The sequence below is a fragment of the Haliotis asinina genome, chromosome 9, assembly GCF_037392515.1.
Source record: "Haliotis asinina isolate JCU_RB_2024 chromosome 9, JCU_Hal_asi_v2, whole genome shotgun sequence".
Classification (NCBI taxonomy): Eukaryota; Metazoa; Mollusca; class Gastropoda; order Lepetellida; family Haliotidae; genus Haliotis; species Haliotis asinina.
Genome location: NC_090288.1, coordinates 24,886,649 through 24,901,627, shown reverse-complemented (window position 1 = coordinate 24,901,627; position 14,979 = coordinate 24,886,649). Strand labels below are relative to the sequence as shown.

Genomic DNA, 14,979 nt, shown 5'->3' with positions numbered 1-14,979 from the left:
AATCACATTGTCCCAGCTAAAATGTCAATGCGCTAAGCACCAGTTCAACCTTCACTCCTTTTATTAAGGTTTCATGTAATTCTTCATCTTTTCTGCATGATGCAGCTCAGTTCTAATTGTCTCTTTACAGACAGCCACAGTTTCTCTGTCAGTCAGTCATATCCAGACTATGTTTTCTAAACTCCTTCGTTTGTTTTTAGAAACAAGAATACCAAGCAGCCTTGTCAACGACAATCAATTTTCTGGGCCTACCTGTGCTTGCCTGGGGCTCAATGTCCATTTGCAATATTTTTCAAAAAAAAAGATATACAGTGGACGAAGGGGATGCCTGTTCTGCTTGAAATGACTTTAGCTGATCTGATGTTGTTGTTGTAATACTCTAAAATCATCATCCTCTTCTCTAAATTACATCCATACTGAGGATCACTGAAAATGATGTCTGCTGGCAAGTAAACGAAGGGGGATAACTCTTCACAAACTAATGAAAAACAGTTAACAGATTCATCACTTGAATGAAACCATGCACTTGATAGATGGTCAAGGTTGTTTATAATAGAAATCCAATTAAACATATTCTAGAAATTTCCCAAAATTTCTGGTCATACTATAATTGTGTTCAGCACAGGATGTGTGCAGGATGAGGCAACACCTGTTGAATCCTCAAAGCGTAAGAACCTATCATAACAAAGGGCTTACAATAAAGTGACACAGCCTAACAGTTCTATGATGATTTTGTTGAAAAAATCAGTATCATGCACAGTAGATGGTAAACAGCATCCCTTCAAAGACATCCAGTTAATAAACATGGTCAATAAAATCTGAAATCTGATACAGGCTAAGTAAACTTAGCATCAGTACTTTTCATTACTCTCCACTGCAGAGTAACAAAAACTTATGGCAGGTGGTGTCAGGTAACCTTTGAGATTTACCAATCCTAACACAGCTTACCAAATCGCAAAAGTGAATATTCGCACATACCTTTTTATCTTGAAAATGGTTTTGTACGCGAATGATTCCGAATGCTACATGTAGTTAGTGTACGATCGCTTCCAAGTGGTGCACACAGCGCATGTTACAACCATGAAAATGTTGAGTAAACAGTCACTGAAAATGGTGTTTTTGGTAATATTCAAGGATGTCACCTTGTGGAAATATTAGCTGATGGTAACCATGTCAACAGAAACCCCAAAGCTTATATACTACAGGTCAAATAACTGTGTTATATGCAGATTTTTGTTTGTGGAGAGATCAATGTCTGTTACCTGAATAATTTGTAAGTCCCTCTGATCCCTAAGTAGTAGTCGTTGTATGATTGGTTAAATTATTTAACTGTCTCGCTATTGATTGGACGGTCAGAGGTCGCTCAAAGATTACCTCACGCGACCTTCTACTAGGGCTTGTTAGACTGGTGTGGTGGAGTGTAATGAATAACAATGAGACTAAGTTTACTTATTACTTATTGTTTATCAACAGACATAACTGACCATTTTTATTGTATTATTAATCTGATAATGTGAAGTGTAATGGAAAAGACAAAGGTTGAAACTCTGGGGAAACCTGGTTTTGAGTTGGGATATGTCAGGATCACTCATCAGAGTATATTGTGGCCAGTTAAATGACATGGTCACTCATGACCCCCTGAAACTGCATCTTTCTTTCAAGCTATTAATACCAGAGGGGGCACTTGATCAATGCTGAGAAATGTTTGCTATCATACGAAAACTAGACAATAGTAACAATAATAGTAAAACAGTTTATTTAGAATAAAGACTTATTCCAAACAAAGGATAAACACATCTGGATGAAACAATACAGGGGTGACGATAAGTGTGCAGGTTGTAGACAATACATGTAATTGAGATTCAGCACAATAAATTAATTTTGTCATAGGTAATAACAATGGTATTTACACTGCTGGTATTGTACAAATATATACAAACATCTAACACGCCTTTGGCACAAAAAGATGAACATTAGAATTTACAATACAAACAAGGAATACTTGGATTTACATATACTACTATATACATAAACTTTTGCTCAATTCAGAAATAATCAATTGGTCAAGTTTTCTATACAACAGCCTGAGGTAATACTATCTGCTTCACGACACTACTTTAAAGAAAAACCATTGCTGATTGATGTATTCTCTGAAATTATTGTTCAGAAATTATACCATCATATTTCTACAAAGAAATAGCTCACATCAAGATACTGACAATAAAATCACATGTAAATTAAAATAAACCTGCTAATGTTGAAGCAGGAGTGGCAAAGAGCAAGGCTTGCAAATTGGGTAAAAAAATCTACCAACCTACCCACCTAACCACCAGTTAGTGTTGAAGTCAAACTTGATTCAAGGTGCAAAAGTTCACAAAACGAAGACCCCTAAACAAGGCTCCTGCGCATCTCTATACTGATATGTAGTACACGTTTTTAAGACTTGAATGGTCATGGTGCTCCAACTATCAAAAATGCTGCACTTAATCAAGTATGTACCAGCAAATCCAAGACTTCCCAAAGACTGACACATAATTCCAATTAACAGTTATGATTGTCACACAGCCCTGAGATAACTCGGCGGAACAGGACCAAGCAATCGAACCAGGTGGTTGAAAACAAGTAATAGCAATGAATGTTTGAGGTAATAATAGTAAATACTCTTTGTGTATGCATTTATGAGTAGTAATGAATTTCTACTTTTCAGCTGGATTAAAAACAGTATCACAAAAGATGTTTTCACAGTATATGACTTTTCTAAGTTTACATTCCTTGAGGATGTTACGAGTCTAACTTTTACTGATAACTGTTTTCAAACATGCCTGAGGATAGTGAATGTATCACAATTTGACATGAGTTTACATCACAGATACAGAGCACTAATGGCATGGGACTAGAAGACAGTTCTGGCAAATTATGTACAGCTTCATCTTCTGCTGAACTTAGAAGACTAGGATTTCTGGGGTCGTGTTTGGGGCTGCAACCCTACAGTGCATAAAATAATATCATGATCTCTGTCACAGAAACACAGATTATCAATTACAAAATCAGAACTTGGAAGAGCAAGGTCATACCTGCTGTATGATGTACTGTAGGTGAAAATTCATATATTTTAACAAGCAGCATATTTTCAAACAGGTCGATCACTTCAACATTAAACTGTATGCATACATTCTATTAATGATGTGTACATTTTACATTCAATGTATGGTACAATCAGTGTTCTGCAGGTGCGTAATGTGGAATTTGTATGTGAGAAATAGCAAGCAGAGCGCCGTGTGGAGCAAAGGTGACTACATCAAGTGAACTGATGTCATGAGTTTTGTCCCTGGTCTATTGATGTCACTTCCACAGCTTGTGTGGCATCAGGCACCTCCGTCTTCAGTTGAGTGAGGGGAGCCATGGCAATCTGCACATTGGGGTTATCTCCTATAGTTCCCATGCTGGAAGCCACAGTATGATACACTGATGCTGGTATGGTCACAATTCCTGCACAACAGAAATCAAAAATATAATTTTCTGAATAAAATTGATATTTTATACATATTATGACTCATGCTTAACGCTTAATCTCCTCTTCCTGGCAAAGGTAGTTGAACACCTGAAATCCCTTGAAGTTCCCTCCTAAAAGAAGCGGACATAAAAATACTCTCACCCGCAAGTAGCCACCCTTTACCCATGCACATGGTCAGCTGATCGGCCATGATTGTCACTCTCTCCTTAATAATCGCCCGACACGAGAATTATAGTAATTCGGCATGCCTGTATGGGGCAGCAGTGAGGGCTTTCGTCACGAGTCAGGATAAGCATAAAATATCAATTTTATTCAGAAAATTACTTATTTTTCCTTATCCTGACTCAAGCTTAATTGCTTACAAAATCCAATAATTTCCCCACAAACAGGAACTTGTAACTGAGATAATTCGGTCCTGTTCTTTTGATATTCATTGCAGATTCTGGGGGGATCACATCCAGTCGAACTTGTCTTCCATAGAAGGCTTCATTGACTGGCACATGATGACATCAAAAGTAAATAGCGTCCTGCTAGTTTCTGATGCAGCTAAGTGTCAAGATATAGCAATCAAGACTAGTTGCAACCTTTCTTCATATACAAGTATCTTCATTACGAGTACAGGGTCATAATCACTCATGCGAGCAATTTCTATGTAGCCCTACTGTAGAGGCTAGGGCTCTGACTTAAGGCGGGTTGGAGGCTCACGGAGGTTCCAATTGTGCTGCTTTATATGCTCTAAGTAAAACAGCTCTGATCCACACTGAGATAGTGTTGTGGAATAAATTCGTAGGTGTCTCAGTAGATATAGGGATAAATAGGCGCTTGAACCGTTGTCCTCTAGACTTAGCATGTGCAATGTATATCTTCAATGCACTGTCTGGACATAATGATAAGTCTTGCATATCATGAAGTCCAAGGACTGAAGACAAAGGTGGTATGCGGAACTGTCTGTCCGGTTGATGTAGCTGTTGATTCTTTGCGGTGAAATCCCCTCGCAGACCTAAGTGAGCTGTTTCTTGGAGACTTGCATCAAACTTCGCTCGATGAAAGTCTAGCCAAGGCAAGTAAAAATAACATCTTTTGAGTCAGCATTTCAACTGACGTCCGGTCAAACGGCTTATATGCATCACTTGTTGGAGTACAACATTAAGATCCCATACTGGAGCTCTAAGTCTGCGTTGTTGATCTTCCAACCTGAAGGACCATAGTAAGGCAAGTAACTCTGGTACTTTAGTCAGCTTGGTCCCGGTTCCCACAGTGAGCTGAGAGCTGCCAAGTATGTAGATAATGTAGAGCCTTTCAGACCTCTGGAATGACGTAGCTGGCATAGATAATCTGCTATCTAAGGAAGAGTCACCTTTAATCATCAAAAATCCCTTCTTCCTGGCATATGCCTCGAATCGTATCCACTTCTTATCATCTAGTGTGCGAGTGGATTTCCGCAAGGCTAAGGTGGCTGCTTTCGCTGCTCTCGCTTAATATTGCTTTAATACAGTCCATACATGAAGTCAGAACACAGATGGCTTGCCGTGTGCCTGTTTTGTGTGAGGATGGACGAGAAGATTCTTCCAATCTGGTAATTGGAGCACTGGTTGTCCTAACATCCCACAGGATGCTGAGAGCGTCTGTAGCTCAGACTAATGGATCTGGTACCGATGACACAAAGGTTGTTGTCTGTTTCTTGAACCTAATGTCTGGCTGATTAGTTGAAACGCCTCTCGATGCAGCATCCACTTCACCTCTGTTGGTGAGGGACAAAGAGGACGAGGTAAGGCATCTGCCATGATGTTGCAGACTCCTGGTATGTGACATGCTTTATTTGGAGATTCAGACTGTCGACCATGTCAAAGAGTTGAAACGTCTGGTGTAAGATGAGATGTCGATCTCATTTACCCTTGCTTGTTTATGTAGAAAGCCACTGTAGAGTTGTCTCTGTGGATCATCAGTAGCTTGCCTCTCAGTGTTGTCGACCAGTGCTGAATAACATGCATCACCACTTTATCTCCAACTGGTTGATGGGAAGAGTTCGATCTTCCTTCTTCCAGATTCCTGCTGCAACCTCGTTGTTTAGATGGGCTTCCTTGGAGAGATGTGTGTACATGGAGATGGTTGTTGAATGCCAACAGTAACACATAAGTTCCTGCACACATTCTACTGGCGAGTCCCCCAGAGCGGGTGTGGTCTAAAGATGTCTAGCATCGCAAACCAGTCAGGATGTGAAACTGTGAGACAGTGATATGGGAACGGCTGGGGGTAGAAGACTCCAGTCGTTTCGAACCTGATCTTCAATGTTTACCTCCTCTTCCGTCCCTTTTTATCTCTCAATCTCTTGACTCTATCCAACGTTATCTGTCCCTCGCACGCCTGTGAACAGAGTAAATTCAGAAACAGATAACTTTTTGCAAAATTCACTGCAAATAGTGGGTTTACACGCCGGACCAACTAAGTGCAGGTTAACCATTGACAGCTGAATCTACACTGCAACCAGGATCTCATCAACTCAGGCTAAGCCTGAGTTGACAAAGTATGTGCTAAATAAACACACAATAATCACAAATTTAACCAATTATGATACATATTCATAAACCAAATACCGCATACAACATAAATTTAGTTAAAGGACCGAAATAGTTGAAAAACATATCACTGTAATCGCGACCCAGGTGCCTCCAGCAGCCCTTGTGAGACGATGAGGAGAGAGTGACTATCATGGTCGATCAGCTGACCATGTGCATGGGTAAAGGGAGGCTACTCTTGGGGTATTTTTACGTCCGTATTTTCAAAAAGGAACTTCAAGGGATTTCAGGTGTTCCACTACCTTCGCCAGGAAGAAGAGATAAGCAATTATGCATGAGTCAGAATAAGGAAAACTTAGAAATTTCAGGTGCAGTAAGGACATAAATCAATGAACACTTTAGGTGCATAAACTGTGTATTATATGAAACAAGAACTTGTAATTACCTCCTAGGGACCCATCTCCCGTGAATATAATCTGTCCACTTGAGTTGATTGAGGCACCTGTAAGGGTAGTGACGGTCGCTGTGTTATCAGCCATCTCTACACTGACCGGGGTGACTAGTTGACCAACCTCTTGGTGATTGGCAGCAACTTCTGCCAGTGTCTGCACTGCCTGAGTGGCTTCTTGCTGGTGGTTGTCATGCAGTTGCTGAAACATATCCACAACTATATAATGTGGACTGTATGCATCAGGATACACATTAGGTACACACGAACAGGTGTTGCCAAATCTGATCATGCAAGCCTGGATTCATAGAGTTACAATCCTCTTCAGTCAGTAGAAAACTCTGTGAATACAAGACCACCATTGCAAATGATTCTAATTACAGGTAGTCCTGAGGTTCTCCTAGTAAAGGCTTTGAATTACATTAAAGAAAGCAGAAGCATTCCCCCCCTCCATAACGTAACATGTGATGTTTATTTTCCTCAATGCATACTTGAGCAAAAAAAATCGAGATTTATGGATGTCACCTTCTCCATTGTGGATAACATGATGCTAAGGAGCGTTTGCTTGCTCCTTCATCAGCAAATTCTAAATGCCGTTCAAAGGCATACTTGAGAGAGAGATAACTCACCTGTGCAGTAACTGCATGTACAACTGTAGCTTGAGTTCCATCAGGTAGAGTGACAACTGAATTGCCTGTGGGTCCAGTGTCAATGTGGATGATAGACACAGTTCCATCTGGGTTGTTGATAGTCTGTACCATAGTGCCCTGGTAGTGTGAGGCAGTGTGGGTCTGTGCCTGGGCCTGGGTCGTTCCATCGTCATTGAACACATGAAGCAAGTCTTCACGACCATGGTGTTTATAACAATTTTTCACAATGGTACGAAGGGCTTCAGTCCAGGAAACCTATCACACAAAAGTCAAAAACAGATAAAGAAGTGATATAATAGAAGGGTGCGATAAAAGCAAATATTGTAACATTACCATATTTAATGGCAGAAGACAATGAGGTACAACCGGGCCCACTTCCACAAACCTAAGTTACAACTGTTCTCACACATCCTCTCTCGTCTGATTCAAGTTGTGAAAATAAAAGAGAAACTTGGATGGTTCAATGTGTTAACTGTTATCATTTGTAGAATATTTCAATGATTACCTAAGCACAAAGCCACTAAAGGGAATATAGATGAGCTCTGGTATGTTACAATATAAAAAACACTGGGCAAAGGCAGACTATATGGCAACAACATAACATGCATCTTACATGATTACTAAGATCAGCTTCCCTTGATTTATGAAAAAGGTCATGGCCATTACAAATTTACTATTATCGTTCTCTTCATTATTGAAAACATATCTTGTTTCACACTTCTTCCAACACTGAAACCGTTTGATTCTTCATACTTGAATTCAATGAAGGCAATCAATCAATGTCAGGTTTTTACATGCAAAATATCCTTCTGGTTGTTCTCCTTGTGCAATAAATTGTGTGTCACGTGCTTGACAACAGAGTTATCATCTGCCAACATAACAGCTATCGTAATCAAGATGTTGTCAACCACCTGGGGGGAAAACTGGTTTCAACAGCTGCGCTGCGCTGCGTCCATAACGCATGCGCAGTGAATAGGTTCGTGGAGTTTGAAACAGTATGCATGCCCAGCGTCTGAGGTCATGAGCAGTAGTCTAATCTTGGTTGTGTACACAAACAAGTAAATAATCTACTCGTTACGTAAAAAAAACTTGCTGATAGTGGTAAGCTGTCTCTGTCACACAGAAAGTTCAGTGCCTGGTTTATTCACACCTATATGTCTGCCTGCCTGTCTGCTAAAGACAACATTCAGTACACAGCTTCAATCATTGACCACGTGCAATTTTAATTTAACACCTATCAGACTATACGACATAAAGAAAATAAGTTGACTTATGACTCGTGCACCCGAGTCCCGTCTCTGTCACATTATGTAATTAGGCACGTGTGATACACATGATGTCTGTGGGTTGCAAACAAACTACATTCACTTTTTCGGATGACTGGATCTGACGGAAACTGGTGCAAACTCTTGTCAGTTTCAAGTCCTGCTTTGTACTTGGACGAATGACAGATTCCAGCCACGCAGTAGTTTACCACCTCTACTGACATGATTTTTTATTGGATAGAGCGCAAATTCAGAGAACATATATTTTCAAAACCCAACATCTCTATAGGCTCTATACATTCTTCATGGATAACGACTTCTTTCAGTGTGTATGATTTTGTTTGACAACAGTATATGAATCCATACTGAAACGATGCATCAAGTACACAAAAGAAGTTGTTATCCATAAAGAATCTTACTTTCTTGTGACTCGGTATACTTCTAAAATGCCCACCCATCAAACAGATCATCTTTCTGTACACACAATGAACCCTCAGCATATCAGCAAATGAAACAGCCAATCAAAAGCCGTCGTTACACTTGAGTGCATATCCACCCGCTATGACTGGATTTGGTCTCCCGAGGGCTTCGTTTCGGGGGAAGTAAGCCCAAGTACAAAATATTGCACTTTTGAATCACAATTGTACGCTTATAATTTTGTTTATTTGGTTTTTAAAAAGCAGCAATGTATATTATATGTCATGAATAAGTGATAAATGTGTTTTAATTATGTTTGATTTTTTGGCTGCATGTGACCTTTGAGCATTATGTCGAGTGCCTATCTATAGGAAGTAGCAAAATGTATTTTTTTTATAAATATCAAAATGTGGTTATGAATAACAAAACGTGGACAATGATTAGCCATGGGGTTTTATCAAACCTGTCTTATATTTGCAATTAATATTATAACATCAAGACGGGCATTTGATAGTCTACATCCTTATGAAATTTATTGTCAGAGGCAGAAACAGAGTCACGTGAACACAACATACAAATATGTGAGCTAAAGTGAGTGAGTGAGTTTAGTTTTACGCCACACTCAGCAATATTCCAACCATATGGCGGCGGTCTGTGAATAATCGAGTCTGGACCACACAATCCCTTGATCAACAACATGAGCATCGGTCTGCGCAATTGGGAACCGATGACAGATGTCAACCCAGACAGCGAGCCTGACCACCCGATCCCGTTAGTCGCCTCTTACGACAAGCACAGTCGCCTTTTATGGCAAGCATGGGTTGCTGAAGGCCTATTCTACCCCGGGACCTTCACGGGTCTGTGAGCTAAAAGTGGGGGAAGACATTAAACATCCCATCCTGTCAATGATATCTTGGATTAACAGGTGTATAATGTTTCAGTGTTACTATGAGTATGATGGATACCCTGGAACCTCTGCTTTGTTGAGCAGGTGATGTTACCATCTCTTATCAGGAAGCTCACAGAATATCTCTAGCTCATGAATGTCAGAGTGGTAGATATAGATTTGTAGTGTAGCCTATTCCAAGCTGGAGTCTTCACAAAACTGTGGTTATGAATGGGTCCAAGTTAGTTACCCTATCACTGGTAAGACAAATAGTGTTTTCACAAAAACAAAGACGCAGAATAATCTCTAGGATGTTTCAGTTAGTTTACAGGTGTTAAACATTTACAGAAGGACACTGTGATGATATTAACAAGACAATGACATCATAACAGAGCCTGACACATTTGAGGGCAAATTCAAACTTCTATGGTTGCTTCACATGCCCAAATGAAAAGGAATATAATTTTGTGATTCCTCTTGGTAAGTGTGATGTATACATCAGAGTTGTGCATAGCACAAATGTATGGATGCAGAAAATAACATTTCCTTTAAGGAAACCTGAAATTAATAAGTGCTCGTCCTCCCATCTCAAGGATTTTTAGTCAAAGTAAATCTCTGATGCATGATATAAGTACCCTTTTCTTTTCTTCATCACTACGTGCATCACTCCTAACATTGGCCCAAGGGAGGTCACTAGGCCACCATACAGGTCGACACTCTGGTTTGCCCCAGCCAGGTTTACTGCGGCCAGTCGAGTACTTCAACATCTCAGGGATAAAGTTGCGCAACTGTGCCTGTGAACAACCAGGATACATCCTACAATAATTCTTGAAAAAGTATAGTGGTGAAGAATCCCATGTTAGTGTGACTTAACTTCAACCCATAGTGTTTGTGGTAGTTAACATGGTGAGGTTAAATACTACTTTGACTACAACTGAGATCAAAACAAAATTTTAACAGCTTCACCTTCAGTTTACTGAGCCTAAATTCAGAATATTTTACCAGAGTACAACTGTAGTGTCAGCAGAACTTGATGTAGCCATGGTAACTCACCTGTGTCATTTTGTCGACCTGTGTTGGGATGCCATCGATGACGAGCAGAGGAAGCTCATGTAGGTGGGAGTTATCACACTGTGACTGAGGGGCCTGGTCCTGCAGTGAGGTTTCCAGCTCCTGGATGACCATCCCCCGACAGTTCCGGATCTATGAACCAGTACAAATGATTTTGAAGACACCATAAGCAAAAGCCCACATATCAAAGTTTAGCTCCCTTTGAGAACTATATTTTGATATTACTATACTGAAACATGATTTTAAACAATAATGAAAGTAGATGGACCAATAAAATGATCAAAGAATATTTTGTAGTTTAAATTCTTAACATCATGGTCAGCCACTGTATGATTTTGTACTGTATGAAATTCAAGTCATTTTGCACAACAAATCTGTTCCTGCCTCTGGTAACTGAGACTGTAATAGTAGTCTCTATGTTTTAACTAAGAATGAATATTATTCCAAAATTCATTCCAAGACCAGTAGCTTGACAGGTTTTGGCAATGCAGCTCTTGGCCAGCTCTGATCAACATGATAAACATGCACAGTACATTTCTTCATGTACACATTTGTAATCAGGGCTTTCTGACTGCATCAACATGATGTAACTGTTTCAAATACATATTTGAATCTTAAGGTCACAACATGATACATGTCATACTCAACAGAAAACAGGGGGCAACAAAGATATTGCAAATCCTGGATTGACAAAAATAAAAGTCCTACCACACTCTCCAAGGGCTGAGAGCCAAACACTTTGAAAGATGATCCTGTCTGGCTTGGTTTGCCTGGTGTACAACACAATACAACAGCCTGCTGCCCAACACGGGTTGTGTATTCTTCTATAGTGCTCTTGAGCTTCCTGCAGAATGAACATAAAATAACAAGTCATAGAAAGGTATATGAAAATCTTTCATGTCACAAATTCAGTCAGATAAGAAAGACAAATAATTTCATTCACTGAAACACACTACATTGTTGACCTGTGTAAGATCATAATAATGTGCACATTTCATCCAACTACCAAGCATTTCACGATATTGTTTATAGCTGTTTTACCGGTATGTACCTGCAAGAAATAAAATCAAAATGCAAGATTTCCTAGTTAAAAAGAAAGTCATTAAAGTGTGAAAAATATATGGGCTCAACCAGTAGCCTACATGCTTATCTACAGTCAAGTATAACCTTAAAATCCTAGCCCATGTGACATAACGTAAGGACACTCCCATCAAATCCTGAAATACTATAATAAATCATTCTAAAAGCTCCTATACTGGTCTAAACTTCTTTCCCAACTTACCTGAGCAGCCTCGTCTGCTGACGCTTGCGCCTGGAAGGGTTTGTTTCGAACTGATGGGGATGACCCTTCTTTTTGCCAGTGGCTATTGCAGCAGCAGCAGCAATCCCAACAGGCCCTGCAACAGCAGCAGGTGACTCACTTCACTAACTGAAAAGTCACGACTGAATATTTCTTGAAGACTCCAGGAAGTTTATGTTCATGATATATTACTTTATGAGATATCACTTTAAAGTAATAAGTTGCATCATGTTATATATAGATGTATTTTGCAATAACAACCTGGGTTGGAAAATCTGAAAAGTGAAAAATTAATTTTTTTGATGATTGGTAATAAAGCAATCATCAATTATGAGAGTTCAACCTAGTATCCCAACACTAGTATGCAGCCCATCCAATTTCAGTATTTACTACCATTAGTACCAACCATGTGCGTATCTGCTATTCACAACAATTAGTATTATCATACCATACTTGCATATTTTTAATTATCATGAAGACGAGAGGACTCACCTGCAGCTGCAAGCTGGGCAGTCACATCATCAGTTACTGTCCCTTGAAGGAAGTCAGAAGTATCAAAGCCACTCTCTGGTGAGCTGGGCTCACTCAGATCGTCTTCCATCATTGAATTGATCTGAGATGTCATGGTGACATTTCCTGCTATTGTGCCATGCACCGTAGATGACATGCCTGTGTGATTCATAGTGTCAGGCAAGGTTCACTGAAACGTGATGGAAAAAAAATCTTGCAAAAAGTGCCCAGGTGCCAATATCTTTTAAGGATTTCATAGAAATGTTATCAGAAGCCTTCCATAGAGAGCATACCATCAATATCATAATAGAGGTACAAGCCCAACTGGAAGACGTTTCACTTTGACACCGGTTTGGAAATAGAACGAAAAGGTATAGACCAGTGTGCCGTCACACATGCAGATTGGTACTCCAGTATGATAACAGCATGGTGTGGCTGCAATAATATAGATCCTGATAATTGTTGAGGTGCGATTCATACCTAGATTTGTTCCTAAGTGCACTATATCACAACACACTTCTCCAAGGTCGGCTTTGTTATGACAGCTAGCACTGTAATTTCTAATGCTTTGTTCTACACATCTTTACAAGTAGATATGGTAGACACCTAATGACCTCCTTTTGGGGTTTGTTAGACTCAGCGTTGGAGTTTCATGAATAATACCGTGACTTTGACACAGATTGTTTGGGTTTGGGGTTTTGTTTTGTTTTGTTTGTTTTTTTTTTGGGGGGGGGGGGTTGTTAATTATTAAAATGCATTCAGATTTGATCACAATTAAGATTATAAGACAACATATAACGGCATACATTAATATAATTATTTTTCAGTCCTAACAGACTACTGGCCGATGATTCAACTTTAAAGTGTTTTCATAATGAAGTAAAAGTGACTTAGCTTTGTTGATCAGTCTATACTTTATATTATCAAACTATCAGAGGACAGAAACCAGGAACAACTTCTGGAATATCATCTGGGTACTCTCGGGAGAAAAACAAAAACAAAAGCAACCAGTCCATGGAAATTGCTCTGGATCAGTACCCCATGAAGTTTGATCACCGTCATTCATGTGAACAATAACATTTTGTAAAAAAAAAGAGTTGGGATTTTTCATGCAAGGAGACTTTTCGTGAGATAACAGATTGGCACTTTTGATTCTGCTAAAGAAAGTATGAGACATTTGGTGTGGTTAAGTTCAACTTTAAACTTATTTAACAGCATTAGCGGCCTACACTAAGAAGATGCTGATTAGAAAGCAGAGAAAGTATTTTGGAGCATTATGGTTGCCGGGATCTTTGCGCTACATTATGATAATGGCCGACACGAAGCCTGAAGGAACATGGGTTTGGGTGTTGGGACGAAAAGAAATAGGTCGTCATTTTTGGGATGGGGGATTTGTTTATAAGCATCAAACGTGTCGTCTGCATTTGGCCGTCCAGCAGCGCACATCTCTGTGCGCAAGCGGGAGTCAAAATATTGCCGAGCTTTGCGACTGCGCTTGAGCCTGCGCGGAGGGCATTAGACATTCCTTTCAGTCAAGAGTTAACATGTGCACTTGACACGGGATGGATAATTCAAGCGGATAGTATTTATTGACTACATTTCAATTGTTCCTATGGAATTTTGTTAGAGTACTTCCGCAACAAATGCGTTCCATCACCACTTATTGAGGTAGGCAAGTTTCCGAACGTACAACACTGGGGTTGACGATATTTCTGGAAACTTTTGGCAGACATCTTGGTTTCAGTAACTGCTCTCTGCGTCTGCGCAGCCCCATCGAAGTACATTTTCCCTATGTACGCCGTAAAACACTGTGATAAAGCACATTGTCCGAACAATAGCATCATGTTTGTGCGTTAATATCTAGATATGTTTCATGAAATAGAAGAATCAGCTAAAAGACTCCTATAATACCCACCAATATCCTCCTTGATCGAGCCAATATTGATATATCCTTCCGCACTGTTGATGTGTGCGAAGGCTGGAGAATTATTCTTCCGCTTGTAAACTAACGAAGAAGAGTCCCTTGTTAATGGAGACATTAATATTTCAAGAAGAATAGGGAGGGCATTGTCTTGCCGATTTCATGTGCACTGCATATTTTACTTTTAGTAGATGACCAGAGTTTGTGCAGTGAAACGATGAACTGTTTCACCGTTCAGGCACCTGTGAATGGTGACTTGACTGTGTGGCCACGCAAAGTCGTATATCAGTGAAGATTATTGATTTCCACAAGCATTTCTTCTCAAAACTCGCATCAAAAGGAAGGAATATATGAATCAGCCCTCTCTCTTTCTCTCTCCACAAGCTGTATCTGCCCCAGTACATCTCAGTTTGGATTAGTCCAAACAGGTTTATGTATTTCATTCATTCAAGACACACTGTCTGCCTTATCGGATGTTACA

The 14,979-nt window shown here is 39.8% G+C and overlaps 1 protein-coding gene across 3 annotated transcripts; it reads right to left on the bottom strand.

The window, feature by feature from the left end:
• Positions 1–1,739: 1,739 nt before the first annotated feature.
• LOC137295624 (DNA-binding protein P3A2-like) lies at positions 1,740–14,567 on the bottom strand. 3 transcript variants are annotated; one of them, XM_067827071.1, is made up of 9 exons: positions 14,493–14,567; positions 12,560–12,767; positions 12,050–12,164; positions 11,476–11,611; positions 10,750–10,899; positions 10,332–10,490; positions 7,108–7,383; positions 6,476–6,680; positions 1,740–3,489 (listed from the first exon to the last, which is right to left on the bottom strand). In XM_067827071.1, the coding sequence occupies exons 2-9, from the start codon at positions 12,747–12,749 to the stop codon at positions 3,314–3,316; spliced, it is 1,407 nt and encodes a 468-aa protein (XP_067683172.1). In that variant the 5' UTR covers positions 12,750–12,767; positions 14,493–14,567; the 3' UTR covers positions 1,740–3,313. The 3 variants fall into 3 exon arrangements, with proteins under 3 accessions (XP_067683172.1, XP_067683173.1, XP_067683174.1); XM_067827072.1 differs by lacking the exon at positions 14,493–14,567 and adding an exon at positions 14,268–14,428; XM_067827073.1 differs by lacking the exon at positions 14,493–14,567 and adding an exon at positions 14,235–14,326.
• Positions 14,568–14,979: the final 412 nt, after the last annotated feature.

Bases quoted from the DNA above. Each gene is read 5' to 3' on its own strand.
- LOC137295624 (XM_067827071.1), bottom strand. From the start codon at position 12,749: ATGAATCACACAGGCATGTCATCTACGGTGCATGGCACAATAGCAGGA. The intron at 6,681-7,107 runs GTGAGTTATCTC...GATATGTTTCAG, and splicing joins TACATGCAGTTACTGCACAG to CAACTGCATGACAACCACCA. The intron at 3,490-6,475 runs GTAATTACAAGT...TCTGTTGTGCAG, and splicing joins GGGAGATGGGTCCCTAGGAG to GAATTGTGACCATACCAGCA.